General features: G+C 30.6%; 1 protein-coding gene and 1 long non-coding RNA gene across 17 annotated transcripts; one reads left to right on the plus strand and one right to left on the minus strand.

Moving 5' to 3' along the window:
- Positions 1-759: 759 nt before the first annotated feature.
- On the minus strand, positions 760-3,211 carry LOC145035936 (uncharacterized). 16 transcript variants are annotated; one of them, XR_013678407.1, is made up of 6 exons: positions 2,818-3,210; positions 2,102-2,700; positions 1,950-2,003; positions 1,157-1,814; positions 986-1,048; positions 760-916 (listed from the first exon to the last, which is right to left on the minus strand). It is a non-coding gene; the product is annotated as an uncharacterized LOC145035936 (long non-coding RNA). The 16 variants fall into 16 exon arrangements; XR_013678403.1 differs by having other exon boundaries at positions 1,936-2,003; XR_013678411.1 differs by having other exon boundaries at positions 1,157-2,003; positions 2,393-2,466; positions 2,590-2,700; positions 2,818-3,207.
- A 7,092-nt stretch (positions 3,212-10,303) lies between these two features.
- LOC145035943 (PLC-like phosphodiesterases superfamily protein) lies at positions 10,304-11,440 on the plus strand. The gene has a single exon (XM_078984440.1). It carries the CDS (start codon positions 10,359-10,361, stop codon positions 11,313-11,315), a length of 957 nt encoding a protein of 318 aa, XP_078840566.1. The 5' UTR covers positions 10,304-10,358; the 3' UTR covers positions 11,316-11,440.
- Positions 11,441-19,438: the final 7,998 nt, after the last annotated feature.

Here is a 19,438-nt window from a genome sequence, read left to right on the forward strand (position 1 = left end):
GAAAAGATCAACACAAAATTGTTTTGTACTTAATAGAATTGAAACATTATACGTAAAAAAGCACAATAAAAACCAATGATAATGTCAAGCTCTAAAAACAACAATATCACTATTAAAATTCCAGAACGGTAATCTCCAATATATAAATTCTGAAAACTTTAAAAATCATATCAATATCAATTTTACTAAAAATTACAAAGAAGTGCTCTTAACCAAAACACGGGGGATTTGTAGTTTTTGAAGAAGGTATGACCAGTTTTTATTGAAATCCCTGTCAATTGTGATTTTTATGAATTCTTTGTCAGTTACGATTGCTATGATTTAACTATCAATTACAATTGTTGTGATTTACCTAAATTGGATTTTAATTTTTTTTATATTGTTTTTTTGTTGAATTGCAATTTGTATAAGATCCTTTGATGCTTAACGATTTCTTCACAACGATGATCATGGGCATTCAAACTAAGGAAATCGATGCCATCAGTAGAATAAGGAAACGTAATAAATATTTTAAAGAAAATTTTTTAACGGAAAATTAAAACAAATCAAAACTACGTAGTTTTAATAACCGGGTACCTAATCATATATACCCTTAAGGTATACATTACTTCTTCATACTAGATGTTGATAGATTGTTTAATGAAAGATTATTAATTTGTTTTAGCAAAATATAATAACAAAGATAGTTTAAAATGAGCAATATAACCCTCCCCTCCCCTCCCCTCCCCTCCCCCTGTCATAACCACATTCCCCTACAGATACAGATAAAGTTAAATATCATATAAACCATATACATAATTGTACATACACATATACATCGATACACAAACAAACACATACATGATGATACACACACATTCCAAGTTGTCCAGACAAGCACCCTCCCCTCATCAAAGCACCCACATGTCTAACAATCCTAAAAATGAAATGAAAATCTTTTAACTATGAAAATGAAAAACTATTAAAAAAAAGTGTTTTGTCCCACCTTGGATTTTTGATGTTCGGTCAATCACCACAACATTCCAGCCATATATAAAGACCCTTTTACCTTCAAAAACCAATATAAATCAACAAAGAGACATCAAACTCATAATTTATAAAAATATGGGCAATTTGACATCTAAAAAATTAGAGAAACTAATGAATACATTCATACCCTATTAATGTTGCCAACATGATCCTCAAACTGAAATTTAATTCCTGAACATGATTAATTCAAAAGAGACTACAAATGATACATCAGGTTACTTTATTAATGTTGCCAACATGATTATTTAAAAGTAAACAAACGATAAAGATCAAAGAGGCAAAGGAAAGTCCCGACTCTCGAGTCTAAAATGGTAAGACTGCACCCTGATGTATGTTTGTCTCATTTGAATTGAAAAATGTAAAAGGGAAATAACAAAAATCATTGAGGCTTTTCATCAATCACCTAATCTGCAACATCAACATGAAAAAAGCTTTGAGGTACGAGTCAAGAGATGGACTTCACATTCTTTTCAAAAACATTTAGGAACCTTCTAAAACACATTCTAAGTCAAATATTAAAAAAAAAAAATAACAATCAATGTTCAACAGAAAGGCAGGGAAAACAGCAATACCAGAACCCAAATCTGAACTATGATTCCTCATCATTAGTTGCTGGGAAATCACCAAATTTTCCATATTTCATACCTCTGATTTTTTTTCCCTACGCGTCCTTTCACTCATGCTTCTGTTTATCTTTATCCCAGATTCGAAAACAATGTGATTTTAAGAGTCTCTCTCCAACAAGAAAAAAGGAAATCATAACAGGGGTAGAAATCTTCCTCTATCTGCAAGTAGTATTTATATTAATGTTTCAAGGTTCAAATAATAGTATAAGCTTATTTAACATATCAATATGCAAGCAAGCCATCACATAAAACTATCACTCAATTGCTTTTAGAGAGAGACCATCAGATACACACACAGAGAGAGAAGGTTTGCTCAAATTATCATGATCTGCAGCATCAGCAACATAACTGCACCCAACCAATAATAGAAAAAATCAAGAAAATGTGAGAAAGATCAATGCTTTTTTACAAAATCACAACGCCATTGTTTCTTGAAATCAGCATACATAATGGTAGAAAACTGCATGACAATATCACTTTGACATATAGGGATCATGCCCTCGCTATACCCAATTTAAGGAAGCTCCATCTCTTACTTGAACAATAGGCTATAACATATGAACTAAATTGAGTTATCAGATTTTGAGCTAAGAATACGGAGTAGTTAGTAACAAAATCATAGTTAGTAACCATGTAGAATAGCAATATAATTAATAGAATTGAGAAAAAGTAGGCTACTTTTGTGTGCATTTTAAAGTCTAACCCCTAAAATAAAAACAGAGAAAAGGGAAATTTACTTTTTCTATTGGGGAATGGAGACATTACAAAGTTTCCGAGGCATTACTACTGAGCTTTTGTTTATGTTTTTCATCTGCATCTAACATTGAACAGAAAATTGGATGTAAATCTCCTTCAACATAACATAAAAACAGATATACTCAGTAAACAAAATCAAAGAAAAACTATACTATAGGATTGACAATCACACACATACAGTGAAATAGTTGAATAAGTATCAAAATTTTGCCTATAATAATAATAAGAGAGCATTATGTGTTCTTAGGGAGATTAACTAATCCGCACATCTGGGACTCTCATGAGCAACCTGTATTTCATCAAAAATGTTGAAAAAAAATATTATGTGCAGTTGTAGTGGTGGTGAGTCAAAAAAACATATCTTGAATCAAAGTATTGTCATTGAAGAAGGAACGATATATTATACCTAAGGGTTTGTAGAGAAGGCGACGTAGACGGATGACGAAGATATAGTCTGTTAGTGTCGGTTGAAGCAGACAGTTCACCGATGGCAAAGTCCAAGCAGGGATTTTGTCGTTGTTTAGCCAACGGTTGGTGACGGAGATGGGGGCAAACAACGATCGAGGCGATTGAAACGTCTGTGACGTTGAGTAGTATCGAGGTTAGATAGTAAGTTAGGTTAGAGAGCGATTAAGAGATGGATATTGGTGGGGGTTGCATTGCTGAAAAACTGGTGCGAGCATAAACAGATGTTGGAGATGGCGGTCAAGTACGATCCTGGTGTGGGAGAAAGAAGGATTAGTGCAGTGACAACTCTCAGTTTAGGGTTTATGGGTATTGTATTGAGAGAAAATGTGAGTTTAATAGTGAAATGGGAGAAATTATTTTATTATTTAATTTTCTGAACTAATAAAATGGATACGTTATAAGTTATATGCCATGTGAGTAAGCATAACATGTTTGTATAAAATCAATGGAGCTCTCAATGGTTGTTAGATTAAAATAATAAAGGGTTGGGATGCTTTGTGGCATTTTTGTAAGTACCTGAAAATAAAAAGGAACGAGGACATCTTATTAAAATAAATCAAGGGTATTTGGGGAATCTATAATCGATACCCCATTATCAGATTAATCATGTCGACTCTCTCCCTACATCTCTCTCTTCATCCCATCCCTCTCCCTACACCTTCATCACGTCAACTTCATCGTTGATCGTTTGATGAAATCCAATGCCACCATTTGAAAGCCATGGTCGCCTCCGGTAATCGTCACCATATCGATTAATTGCCTTCTTCATCGTCTCTCCCCCACTTCTCTTTCTCCCTCACACACACATACACACGTCTTTACGCCTTTGCGACGATGATTCCTTCAATCAGGATAACATCGATGAGAGATTGAAAGAGAACACCACGATGATAAATCTTTCTCCTCCTATCGTTGCCTCACCTCTTCCTGTTTTCAGTCAATTGCAAAAATTAGGGTTTGCAATTGTTTTATGATCCGCAATTTCAATTTCGTGTTAAGATTCGAAATTAATAGACGAGACTAGCAACACGACCATCGCGAGTTAGAAATTGACACACGAGTTGGCGATGGAAGGGAAAAAACATTTGGAAGATACGATAGAATCGAGATTTCATATATTATCTTCGATAAAATCAATGGAGCTCTCAATGAAGCTCAACTCCGATACAAAGCATCTTTTGCAACTCTTTGTTCTGTTCTCAGTGCTACTCCAAATTCTAAGGTAATGTTTCCAATTTTTCAATCAGATTGTAATTTTCTCTTCATTTTCAAGTATCTTATCCATTAGTAATCTGATTATTAAACTGTTTACAAACCTTGTAAAAACTATAAATCAAGGATGCTTATGTGTTTGCTTTTGCTATGTTTAAGGGTTGCAAAACATGATATGAATAATGATTTTGTGATATTTCATTTTGAATTTTTCATCCGCAAATGAAGGTCAACACTTATGACATTGATACAATGTTAACTGATGAAATATATGTTGATTAGTTGGAAGAGAGTGTCTCGGGAGAACTTATACAACTCTATAATTTTCTGCAATTTTGCTAGACATTTTATGCTTCATCTTTGCCAGTCAAGAAATTTGGTTAGCGTTGTCTCTTATAATCCTTCATTTGTATTTTTTTCATGTTTAACATATTTTTTAGACTTTTATCTTCATCAGAGTTTGTTATCAATCTGCTAAAAATACTTTATATGCAGGATCTTGATGATGGCTGCAATGGCATTGATGACAAAAATGCTTCCTTACTAATGATGAAATTCACTATTGAGGAAGTCGAGTTTGCAATAAACAAACTTGGTAATGTAATTTGTATTTATTTTAAATCATACAAAATATATTTTACCAATTTGATTTTCTTCTCGTGATTCTTAATAGGTGAAGATGTTCCTGTGAACGAACTTGTAGATTTCATCTTTGCTGCTCAGTTAGCTAATGCAGATGATAAAAGAATTAGTGTTGAATTTCAGAAAAAGGTTTGGTTGTTCCACCATTAGTCTATCCTTAATCCTTGTAAGTGAGGTCATTTTGTTCTAAAATAGGATATGCTTATTGTAATTGTAGAAAAACTATGGAGTGGGTTTGAACATTTTGTAGTTGATTGGTTAATCAATGCTGACAGGAAAGGGAAAGTTATCTTCAGAAACTTGAAGATATCTAATTGATGTGCTCATTGATTTCAAGTGACATAATTGGAATTATGTCATGTGGTGTTGTGTTTATTTGATAAAGTTTCTCATTACAGGGTTGTAAGTCAGGTTGAATATACTTTGTTGGCTAATTTGAGGGGGCTCTTTCTAGACCTAGTTGCACAGCTTGTGGGTGCTCTATCACATATGATGTGATTGGTAAATTTGCTCAGTTTTTTTTTTCTTACTATGTGTTTATTGATGCCTAAGACTGAAGTGCATTTTAGAAGAAAGCAATGCACATTTTGTTTATTTGTTTATTGATGCCCAATCAAAAGCTTATGCATATTCAATATTTGATTGTGCAACTAAAATTTGCCTCTAATCACCATGTTCTCCTTTTCTTTTCAGGGTAGTTAGAGAGGGTTTCAAGTTAGATGGATGTGGTAGTGTTGTATATATTCTTGAAGTTTCTAATGATGATCTTTCTAACATTGTTGACACAAATGATGAATGGATATATGTTTGAACTGGAATCCGTAATCGTCGAGTTCTTACAGGTTGGTTTGACTTAATGCATAAAGAATAACTTAATATGAAACTTGAGACGAATGAGTCTTTCCCAATTCCCATTAAGTCCCTAACTTTTTATAAATTTGTCCTCATCTTGTCGACACAATAACAAGATTGTCTTCATGTTAAGACATATGAGAGAGATTGGAAGAGAACATTGTATAATGAGTTCAACACTTATAATCTGGACAACTATGGTTGCTTCTTTTTTACTTACCTAAATTTATAAAAAGTTTATCGTTGTAATTACATGTGATTCACATGTAAATCACATGTAATTCACGTATGAATCACATGTGATTCACATGTAATTCACATATGAATCACATTTGATTCATATGTAAATCACATCTAATTCATATGAATTACATGTGATTCACATGTAAATCACATATATATTTTTGTGATTATTTTTGCATCAATCAGTTTCTTTTTTTTTTTTTTTTTTTTTTTTGTAGATTTGGAAGAAATTCTTGTGAATATTGAAGATGTGGAAAATGATAAATTGAAGAAAATATGGAAATATTAACACGAAGACATAAAAACGCTTTGAAATTTGTAGCATTTTTATATTTTTTATATTTTATTTTGTATGGAATAAAATATTTGTATTATTATATTCATAGATTAATTAATAAATACGAGATTTGTTGTGATTTATTTACGAATAGTATAGTATAAGAAATGTACATATGTGCATTTGAAAAAAATATGCACATATGCACCTAAAAAATTACTTTTTAAAAAAAAAATGCAGTTATTTTAAAAAAAAAATCAATTTTTTTTATTAAATACATTTTTTTTCTGAAAAAAATGTAACCTTATTTAAAAAACTTACAGTTTTTTTTTAAAAAAAATTGCAGTTATTTTTGAAAAAAAAAATGTAGTTTTCTTTAAAAAAACACTGCAATTTTTTTTTTAAATTGCAGTTATTTAAAAAAAAATCCGTTTTTTTATAATTCATGTTTTCTATAAAAAATTAAAAAATCTGCATTAAAAAAACGACAAATACTCTTTTATATATATATATATATATATATATATATATATATATATATATATATATATATATATATATATATATATATATATATATATATATATATGAAAATTTGTTTTATGATGTAAGTTTTTAGACATTTATATCAATATGTTATATAGCACAAAAAAATTAAACATTAAATGAGATTGGTAAGATGACGATCATGTCCTTAATGAATTACTTTTGATTGAACGCCCCACTTTTAGTTTTCAGGTTCTCGGGAAATTATGAGTTCTCAACCGATCTCAACCATATATATATATATATATATATATATATATATATATATATATATATATATATGTGTGTGTGTGTGTGTGTGTTCAGGTTAATTTGAAACATTTGAATTTTGTGAGACCGTGAGATCAAATCTAAAAATAATTTAAAAATTAAAAATAAATGGAAAAATCAAAAAAAAAATTAATTATTATTTTCTGAACTTGAATTAACTAAAAAAAATTAAAAAAAAAATCCCGTTTTTTTTTAAAATACGTGAAATATTCTAATAGAATATTACACTGATATATTCTAAAAAATAATTTTAAAATGCAAAATAAATGGAAAAATCTAAAAGTTTTTTTTTTAAATATTATTTTCGGAACTTGAATTAACTAAAAAAATAAAATAAAATAAAAATCTCGTTTTTTTTTTTAAATACGTGAAATATTCTAATAGAATACTACACTGTACATATTTTAAAAAATAATTTTAAAATGCAAAATAAATGAAAAAATCCAAAATTTCTTTTTTTAAATATTATTTTCGAAACCTGAATTAACTAAAAATAATAATAATAATAATAATAATAATAATAATAATAATAATGCATCTCACGATCTCACAAAATTAAACTGTTTTATACGAACCTTACCCTATATAAATAAACATTGACACGTGTGGTCGTATGGATATGAAAAAGGAAGTGGTAATGACTTATGACAAACGACTTGGCCAAACAACATTAACCTATGAGGTCATTGGCCATGTGTACTTTGTGTATCAAGTATTTTGCGTATGCGTAGCTGTTATATGCTTTACAACCGAATTTATTATATGAATAATTTATATGGTTAGAATTACGAACAAAGCAGTACTCTTTATATATGTGGCATGAATATGATGGATATTATTGAGAATAAAACAAAAATATGTCTATTTTCCATGCTAATGTGGCAAACATTCATTATGTTGATTGGTTTGATGGGACCAACGATACCTTCTTGTTCGCTGTCCGAAAAATGACATCTCAACCATTGAAGTAGACAAAAAAATGTAAGAGAATTGTTTCATTTAAAATTAGGGATAATGACTTAAAAGGGTAACGAACTTTCGATTTTTATCACATTTAATCACTAAACTTTTTTTCGTTATCTATTTGCCATTGAACTATTAAAACTGTTCACATTTTACCCTTATGACCGGCTGTTACCGGTCATAAGGGTAAAATGTGAACAGTTTCAATAGTTTAGTGGCAAATAGATAATGAAAAAAAGTTTAGTGACTAAATGTGAACAAAATCGAAAGTTCGTTTCCCTCTAAAAAGTTCAATAACTAAATGTGAACAAACTTCCTATTGTATTATGTTTTAGCAAAATTATTTATTTTTGTTTAATTGTAGCAACATTTGTTGATGAAGAAATCTATGAAATAAAAATACAAAATGTAACATCTGGATTTCCATGTATCATCATTTAAGTATTTTTCTTTTGAGTTAAGAAGAGAGACTCGACGAGTTGACGCCTCAACTCGTCGAGTAAGATCGCGACTGGTGATTCAGATTAATGAATGGACTCAACGAGTCGGTGAGGCGACTCGACGAGTCCGTACTGTTGGCAGAAACCCTAAATCTTTGGGCTCGAGCTATATTTAAAGGCACTTATGGCCTTCAATTGCGACTAACTTTCCCATAAGTGCGAACCCTAGCGAGCTTGAGTGTGTAGAGTGAGAGGAAGAGCTATCTTGAGCTTTTTGGTGTGATAGATCTGGACCCTTCTAGGTTCAGAGAGCCGAGAATATGAAGCTTTAGTAGAGTAAATCTTGAGGTTCAAAGTTAGGAAGCATTTATGGTATATATATAGTTACTTTCATCTTACACATAGATATGAAGTATTTTATATAAATTACGTACTATGTGTGCATATTATTTGAATACTTGTTGTCTATGCTGGATGAACGATTTTATACATGTTTTAAAAGATTTAAACGGTATATTTATTTTATATCTACAAATATGTTGCGGATGAAACATGGGTATATGAAATAGTTGGTGTGTGATGAAATAAAATGATGAGAGATAGGTAATGATAGAAAGGTGGTGATAATTAGGTAAATAGATGATGATGAATATGTGATGTAGGATGAAAGGAGATACCATAACCTTAACCAGCAATGTGGCGATGTAGTCATCTACCAGAGTATAGATGGCGACCACGGACTATTCTAGACAACCCAGTGGAAACACCAGCAAGCCCATAACCTGTAGGTGATGAATTACGAGTTCAGGCGATGTTGTAACTACGTATTCATGTGATGATACTCTAACTCCTTACTATGAATTACGAGTTCTGACGATGTTGTAACTACATATTCATGGGATGTCACAAATTTCGCATGCCAAACCAATGGTTATAATTCACATCGGTGAGAATGATTCATTTTTTTGTAAAACCAAAATCAGATTGGAGATTTTGATTTTTTATTTTGGGAAATGTCAAACCATTGGTTTTTTATTTCGGTTTTGGTTTTTTGTTTTTTTTTTAAATATATTTTCAGGGTTTTGTTTGTTTTTTTTTTTTTTTTTTTATTTCATAGATTTCTTCATCAACAAATGTTGCTACAATTTAACAAAAATAAATAACTTGCTAAAACATAATACAAGAGAAGGTTTGTTCACATTTAGTCATTGAACTTTTTAGAGGGAAACGAACTTTCGATTTTGTTTATATTTAGTCACTAAACTTGTTTTCGTTATCTATTTACCATTAAACTATTGAAATTGTTCACATTTTACCCTTATGACCGGCAACAGCCGGTCATAAGGGTAAAATGTGAACATTTTTAATAGTTCAATGGCAAATAGACTAACGAAAAAAAGTTTAGTGATTAAATGTGACAAAAGTCGAAAGTTCGTTACCCTTTCAAGTCATTATCCCTTCGATAAATGTTTCAAAAAACTAAACACCACATTTACTATAAAGTTAAGCATTTAATCAGTAGTCACCAAATATATATAGAAATCCAATTTTGACATTTGCCAGCCATACATTTGGGAACACGTCTATTGCATCTTCCCCACCAATAATTCAATTTCAACACCCACCCCACCCACAAGGCCACGACCACAAACATAATAATCTTTTTCGAATGATTTTTGACGTACAACTCTTATTGCATGAAATATAACTCGTTATAGAACAATTGTTTTGTGTTCGGTTTTCCTGATTTGTTTCAAGAGTAAATTAACCGAAACATAACCTTGATCAAGAAACTCTACTTATGCATCGTCTTTTATTGCATAATATACAAGTTATTATGACAATATATCCATTTGTTATTATCACGTTACGATTTGTATGATGCAAGGTACAAGTCCAACTAACATGATGCTGTTGATTGATAAAAACAAAGAAAAAGACAGCTTAAAATTATTTAATAAAATTAGTTATATATCTCAAATCCTGTAATCCAATCATTTCATTGATTTATCTTCAAAGAAACAAGAAAGAAAAATGGGAGCTCAGTGGTCTAAACAAATGGAACGCCGGAAATTGATCGCCGACGAGAAGAAAACTTTACAAGATCTCAACGAGAGCTCAGGTTGCGTCTTTCCCGGCTGCGATCACCGCCCAGCCGACCGGAAAAACTGGATTTCCGGCCTCAACCCGGAGAAAGTTCACATTAACAAGATTGTTTGGCCAGGAACCCATGATTCCGGCACCCATAAGATCGGAATCAAGATGGTTTCTCGACCATTCGCTCAGTGTCAATCTTTATCCATTTACCAACAACTCGTACTAGGAACACGTCTTCTCGACATTCGAGTCAACGAGAATCAGAAAGTCTGTCATGGAATCCTCGCAACATTCGCTATTGACGTTGTTATCAACGACGTGAAGAAGTTTCTATCAGAAACTGAATCTGAGATCATAATTCTTGAGATCCGAACTGAATTCGGTCATAATGATCCACCGGAATTCGAGAAACATTTGGAGGAGCAACTTGGTGAATATTTAATCCATCAAGATGATCATGTTTTCCAAAAAACAGTAGCGGAGATTCTACCCAAAAGAATTATATGCGTTTGGAAGCCTCAAAAATCCGACCCACCGAAAGCGGGTAGCCCGTTTTGGAGTTCGGGTTATTTGAAAGATAATTGGATCGACACTGATTTACCTGCGACGAAATTCGAGAGTAATCTGAAGTACTTGGGTCAACAACAACCGGTGACTTCCCGGAAATACTTTTACAGGGTGGAGAATACGGTGACACCACAAGCTGATAACCCGGTTTTGTGTGTGAAACCGGTTACGAAACGGATCCATGGGTATGCGAGGTTGTTCATAACACAGTGTTTTTCCAGAAATATAGCGGATAAGTTGCAGGTTTTTTCCACAGATTTCATTGATGAGGATTTTGTTGACGCTTGTGTTGGTCTAACTTGGGCGAGGGTTGAAGGGAAGGCTTAAATTAATCTCTTTCTTTCAATGGTAAATCAATGTTAAATGTTTGTATTATGCATTAAAAGGTATTGTTTCCTTTTTGTGTTGTAACAACAGTTTGCGTTTTTATATGATGAGTGTTACGTGCAAAATATTGTTTTAATACAAGCTATAAAGAAGCTTTTGTTACATATAAGACAACCTAATTACCTAAAAACAAATAAAAATAAAGTCTTCAACTTTGGATTAGGTACAACCGCTTTATTTATGCATATACCACCTTATGTCAAATCCGAGATTTACATCGTTATGTGTTTTTGCATTAAACTAGGTTTAGAAACTGTCGTATATATACTTGCATATTGATTGTATTTGGGTGTTGTGGTAGAAATTTTTTGTTGTTGGACAATCTTTTTCTATTTTGACTATTTCGGACCAAACAAAGCTTTGACCAAATTCATCCCACCTACCTCTCGAAATCGGCTCCCCACGCATTCCGTACCCTGACCCAAATATTTACCCGAAACATGTGGATATAGAATTTATCGGCGACCAGTAGAGTGCACGTTTCAATAAACAATATTATGTTTTGATAAAAAAAAAATATATAGAGCAATTAATTTTTATCTAAAATATTCAAGGATCTAAATAACGTTAGGCGTGATTTGGCGGTAATATCAAACTTCAAGCTTTTCCGAGTCTTGGTGAGTCATGTTGTTTGTAAGGCGTGACTTAAGGCGACAATTTTATATATAATTAATATTTTTATATGTATTTTCAATTATTTTTCTATTTTATACACATATATGAGTTAAGACGGTATTTTGGTAAAACTTGACGGCATGCACAAGCCTTGGAATCATGGCGCGCCATGACGAGTTTTTTAGAACTTTGAAAATATTAGATCGGTAGGCGGATTACAATTTATGTATACAAATTTGTTGAACGAAAAAAACAAAAACTTGTTCATCATCATGGCCGGCCGAGACAGCGACAATCCGGACAACCGCCCATGGCCCATGTCTTTAAGGGACCTATAATTTATGGTTTTGTAGTTTATATATATATATATATATATATATATATATATATATATATATATATATATATATATATATATATATATATATATATATATATTAGGTTATAACCCGTGGACACCACGAATTAGAAATTTAAAAATAATTTTAATTAAATTATAACTTTGTTTTTAAGCAATGATAATAAAAATTTTAGTAATTAATAAATATATATATATATATATATATATATATATATATATATATATATATATATATTGTAATTAATAAATAAAATTTCTAATTAAATTATAACTTTGTTTTTAAGCAATGATAATAAATAAAATTTTTTATTATTAATAAATAAATTTTTTAATTAAATTATAACTTTGTTTTGTTACTAATTTCATAATGATATAATGATTGGTTAAAATTATAAAAGGATAGTGGTGTCGGTATTCATTTTCTGATAACATCGATAACTTTCTTCTGATTATATTACTGGGGGTCACTGTATCAATACGCTTAACTAATATAATAAATAAGGAAAATAGTAGAACAAATAGGAAATAAAATTATTTATTTAACTACTCAGTAGGCTATAACTTATAAATAATAAGCCATATTCAAGAAAATGCATACATGAATATCTGTTTGCTCAAATTTCTCTAAGAAAGGCATATACTTGCCACTTTTCAAGCTATCAATTATGACTTAAAATGTCTGTGTTGTGTTTCTCATCCATGTTTCTAATATACTCATTTAGGTTTATCTGTTGTGTTTCTCATCCATGTTTTCAATATACTCATTTAGGTTTATCGTTTCTTCCTCAATTTTAGATGAGAACAATCTCATTGTGGTGTCATTCGTTTATGTTTTCCAATGTCCGTAATGCATCCCGTTGCTTAAAATTTCCTAAAACTATTTAGGATAATCCTAAAATTATTTGAGCAATGTTGAGTTAAAAATAGTAAAATACACCTTAAATACAAAAAATAGAAAGAAAAAAAAGTTTCTAGAATTTTTCTTAACATATTTTTCTCCGTACAACTTCTTGAATAATGTCAAAAGTTGTCATAACATCAAAGGAATGATAAAAAAAATACCATATAAAACTTGTAGTTTCATCTTTTTATAAGAACATTGACACAAATATTTATCACAATATTGATATCCATAAACGTTTTATAAACATATAATATTCTACTTTCATTATGAATCACCAAGAAAAAACCCATAAACAAATAGCATTGGAATCTTTATATATATATATATATATATATATATATATATATATATATATATATATATATATATATATATATATATATATATATATATCCCCCGTTGAAGTACAACAATTTCAATTAACCAAATGATGAACTTGAATCTGCCCAAATATGTCCATATGATGTTACCACATATGTGTAAACAATTTAACCACCACAAAAACAACACTTCCGTACCATCAAAGTAGAAATTTATTTGTTTACCACTAAACAATCATCAAAAAATACACACACAAATATTACTAAAATATAATGATTTAACACGAAAACAAAATTAGGAAAATTAAGAAATACAAACTAAAATAAGATATTATAGACAACACTTTCCAAAGATGTACATCAATTTATTTACCATTTTCTTTATTAGCATTCACTATAACCCATTAGCCAATAGTCTATACTTGGAAAAATGGTCAATGTTAAGTAATTATACAATTAAATACCGTTTTCGACTTTTTAATCAATTTGGTAAATTTGATAATTATTAATAAAAATGTACTTTTATTGATTAAATAATAACAAAAATGGTCTCTTGTTTGGTAATTATACAAAAAATGACCACTTAAATTACATAAGTTGAATAAATAGCAATGTACTTTATATAATGAATCAAAACACATAGTAAATATTTTTTTTGGTGAAAACGACCATTTACGTGTAACAACATCATACTTTTGTTAGTCTTTTTAGTTTTTGTACAGGAAAAAAAAATGTTAAAAATAACTTTCTAATGAATAATGATATGAAAGTCCTATAATGTATAACTATTTTTGGAAAAATAAATAAATAACAATTTTTATATTTTAGCGTAAAAGGCCATTTGTACCTTTATGGTCAATTAACTATAATTCATTAAGCAAAAGTTAAAAATTGTTAATAACAACAAAGAAGGTATTATGCCCATCAAGAAAGCTACATGTTACAACAAAAGAAAATTAAATAGAATTAACAACTAAAATACCAACACTTCCCTGAAACTCCTTATGGTGTTTCTAGATCCGAATCAAAAAACCGTTCTCAAAATGATAGACATAGCCACAATGCCTTCCTATTTCCGAACCTGTAAACACAGACACATATATACACAACCACACAAAATCTTAATCAAAGTAAGATGCTTAAATACATTATTAAATGAAAGTACATCATGTTTTGGTCCGAGGACAAAATGGTCATTTTCAAATGATTAACATCTTGGTTGTTAACTTAGATGATCAAATTAACATTGTTTAATTGTTCTAACCATTTTAAATATTATCTATACATAATCATTATAAACATTCTAATATACACCAATTAATATATATAAATATTGGTTTACAGTTGTATAGAATTTTTTTTTTAATCTTCAACCGTGTAACACACATGTTATAACCTAGTTTCAAAATAAAAACCAAACCTCATTTTTACCTGTAGTCATATAATTGCATCATTTTTCTTTCAATCCTCTATGATCTTAGTGCAAATACCCATCACTTAATATGAAATGCAAGTTAACTTAATTACTAAACAACAAAATATACTAGTAATCTGAATTGCAAAAGCAAAAAAGACCAAAACTTCCAAGCACAAAACAAGATCTTTGAAATGCAAGTAAACTTGCTTTGTAAGTTTTAACGTGAAACATGATTCCTTCTATTCATCTCTTTCATGGCCTATCTATCTCTTTCTTTATGCCTCATACTTTGTGAAATCCAGGGCGATTAATAGCATCTTTTGAGCAGCTCTTGATAGATTTGATTAACTAACTTCACCAACCTTTTGCTGTTAGGAAAAGACGAAATTTTCAGTAAGTATCAATATAATCTACTTTTGTTCTCAGCAAGCATCAATAAATGAGGATTGACAGTCGTTTGCGATAACAATAGGGGCAAGAATAGAGGCCAAAGGCCAAGCTTCAAAATCGGAAAATATCTAAAACCCCATATTTACAATACCTTTAGGGTGCCAAAGAAAATGAATAGGTTATGCATAGAGATATTGGAATAAAATTCAAAATCTACTATCGTTAAGAAAAAATGAATTCAAGTTCACAAAAATGTCAAACAAACCTGGAAGTTGCTAAAAATTCCGTTATTTTTAGGAGAAATCACTCTGATAGCTGCAAATGCTAAAACAAAATGTAAAAGAAAAAAAATATAGATCAATATCATAGTATGTACATATATATACAAATGGAATGAACACATCAACCTACACTAACTTAATCAAATGAGGTGACCATGCATACAAACCTGTAGACACAAGTAGAAGAAGGGGGTGGTGTTGATTGTGTTAAGACGGCGTTATGGTCGCTACCTCAACCATAACGCGACCAAAAATTGGCCCATACAGTATAGTGTTATAACCCTAAAAATAGGAGTTAATTAATAGATAGACATAGAAGAAATTTTGAGTAGGAAAATCATAAGGTGAGGGTGTAGAAAACAGCCACGTGGCAGAATCATGGTATAAAAAGATGTCATGTGGCGATTATAAGAGTCTTTTATTAAGAATGATATATATATATATATATATATATATATACTAGCCGATTACCCGCACTAAGCGACGAGTGTGAATAGTTTGCTGCGTCAATTATATACATTTGAAACATGTTATATTTAAAGAAACGTACGTTACTTTTTGACGAATCATTACTTTCAGTGTTTATTTGACATTCAATTATATCCTTTTAAAAATATGTTGCTTTTTCAGATTAGATATAGAAGTATGTTGATCAATTTTGTTAAAAAAAATTTTGTTGAGGATCTCATATAGTTTGGTTTTATGAATTTTTCCCCTTTTGACAGACTGCGAATATTTTACGGACGACAGACAGGAAGTTGAGGGGGGGGGGTGTTTCATCTCGATGAGTTGATAAATTGTTACTTTTCTCAATGATTACTGTAAGCCAGGGCTTTGAATATTTGAATGGTTTATGTCCGGCTGAATTTCTCATTTTTCTTTTTTAAAGATAAACATTTTTAATATAATTTATGATTAAAATGTAATACTTTTTTCTTATTGAAATATATTGGTTTAGATAAATGTATTTGTTTGGTTTTTATCGATATAAAATGATAAGTGGCTTAAAATTTTAAGAAGATGACATAAAAATTAAGTTGAACTTTCTAAAAATTATTTGGCAAACATGTTAGTCAATTTTACAATATTTTCACTATTATTTCAATAAATAACTTTCAAATTATAATTTTTCAATATTTTCACTACTATTTCTATAAATAACTTTCAAATTATAATTTTATCACTAACAAAAAATCAATCATTACATATTGAACAACCACAAATGTTGGTTCATAAATTGTTTTAGAAAAATTTTGATTTTATCAAAATAATTGAAAAATACATATAATCAAAATATTAAATACAAAATACATATTATAAATGAAGTAATACTAAACAGTGTACCTTAAAAGATAAATACAAAATACATAAAATCCAAAAATTAAGCTCTATGATCCTTGAAGACCATTGGCTTGAAATAAAAAAAATACTTTGCAAAACTAAGATATGGCAATTACGACATCTAATATGAGATGCTTATAGTTTTTTTTCACAAATTGACAAAAAATCAAACAAATGCATAACTTTTAATAGTGGCCCCGTTATATAACTTGAGCTCAAACCAATGTTTATCATGTCTTAACCCAAAATATCATGGGAAAAAAGAGTGTACAATGTTATGCTACATAAAGTATATACAGAAATTATGTTGTTAATCATGTGGTTCCTTCTTTGTTTTATCCTTAAAGTGATTTTGGTTGATAGTTTTCTTTTTTCTTTTCCATGCCTAACCCATCACATGAGATTGATACCATATATCAGCTACTTGAAAGCTCACAATAGCTAAGTCAAAGAGAAAAGACATTCTTTTCTAAACATTAAGGACCTTGCTGCACCTAGGGATGAGTATCAGAACCGCGTACCTGCTTTTGGAACCGGAACCGCTTCGAAACTGTTGGTTCTGGAACTGGAATTGGCTTAAGCGGTTCCGGTTCCTAAAGTTATGGAACTGCCTTAAGCGGTTCCGGTTCCAATTCTCATTTTTTCGGAACCGCTACCCGCTGCGTAGTCGCTGAAACCGGTATATATATATATATATATATATATATATATATATATAATAGTATTTCATATAAATATGTGTGTTACTTAAACCGGTTTAGAATATATTGGTCCAATTTTCTCCCTCTTTGGTCCGAATTGATTCGATTTGGATCGAACTAAGTTGCGGTTTTATCAACAAAAGTTAACAAAGTTAATGTAACCGGGTTACTCGCTCACGGAACCGGAACCGCCGGTTCCGGGATTGGTTCAAAAATTTAAGAACCGCCTAGAGCGGTTCCGGTTCCGGTTCTAACTTTCTAGAAACCGTCGGTTATGGTTCCGGTTCCGGTTCTCGCCAAATGAGGCGGGTACCCGCCTATGCTCATCCCTAGCTGCACCTAAGGCTCATGTCTATAAATTATGTAGAACATCACCACGAACAAAACATTACAACATGAAGAGCTAAGTCAATAACTCGCGAATTTTCTTCACATGGACTCAACCATAGTTGTGGCCCTTGTCACTGAGAATCTTCTTCAACTCATTAATCAAGATTTTAGGAGCAATTCCAGCAAGTATCACCAGCAAAGTACTGAAATATTAAGTTAAAAAACCTACAAAATATATTAGTTCTTTTTATTAAATTTTTTTACACTAAATTACTAAATTACTAAAAAAAAAGGTCACGTTAACATATATAATTATTACCAACAGTGTGTTACGTGTAGGTAAATGTCCCCTTCCGAGCTGCCATCTCCCTGTGACAGTGTCATCAGAAAAGAAAAGTAATTAGACAAAGAATCTTTATACATATATTCGTGGACAAAGAAACGATGAGTTTTCCTGAAGTATTACTATCCAGGTCCTTCAAATGGTTTTGAGATAGACATATATATATATATATATATATATATATATATATATATATATATATATAGAGAGAGAGAGAGAGATAAACATTATACATACATATATATAGAGATCAGATCACACATACATGTCAGATATATATCAGATCACACGTAGACACATATAGATCAGATCACATATGTTTGTATGATATGATTTGTATGTGTGTGTATGGATTTGATTTTTTATGTATGTACGTGTGTCATTTGATCTGTAGGTGTGTGTTTATGATCTTTTTTGAGATTAGGAACACAGTAAAACACCCCAAACATAGGTTGCATATGTCCTAATCATTTAATTATTAATTTTTTTTTCGACTTAGAGCATAGAATTTTTGTGACCTATGTTTTCCATCATAAAGATCAAGAAGGCTCTTTTGGTTGCAAGGAATGATGCTCCAAGTTTAGATCCATCAAAGACACTAATTTTCTGGACTGTTGTAAGTATAAAGTTCCAATATTGCTATCTAGTTCTTTAGATCTTTTCATTTGGGGTTTTGGTCACTTTTGGTCCATTTTATGGGTGATCTTGTAACACCGTAAATTTTCAAACAAAATTTTCATTTAAAAATCGCATAATTCTCATAACACGTTTCACAAAAATCTCATTTGACTCATTTACAAAACACAACTCTATAATTATTTAATAATAATCCATGATCCTCAAAACATAACCCTTTTTATGGTGTGTACAATCGAGTCGGTGCCTTCCCACGATTATGAGAAAAACCTGAAACACATAACACATAACACAGTAAGTATGAAGCTTAGTGAGTTCCCCAAAATACCATGCACATATAATTAGCCACTTGAGGCTATAGCTCTGTAATATCCTCTGGTCAATGTGTCTCAGTGGGACCCTCCAGTCCCACAACTCTGATGGA

The sequence above is a fragment of the Lactuca saligna genome, chromosome 3, assembly GCF_052625555.1.
Source record: "Lactuca saligna cultivar CGN05327 chromosome 3, ASM5262555v1, whole genome shotgun sequence".
NCBI lineage: Eukaryota > Viridiplantae > Streptophyta > Magnoliopsida > Asterales > Asteraceae > Lactuca > Lactuca saligna.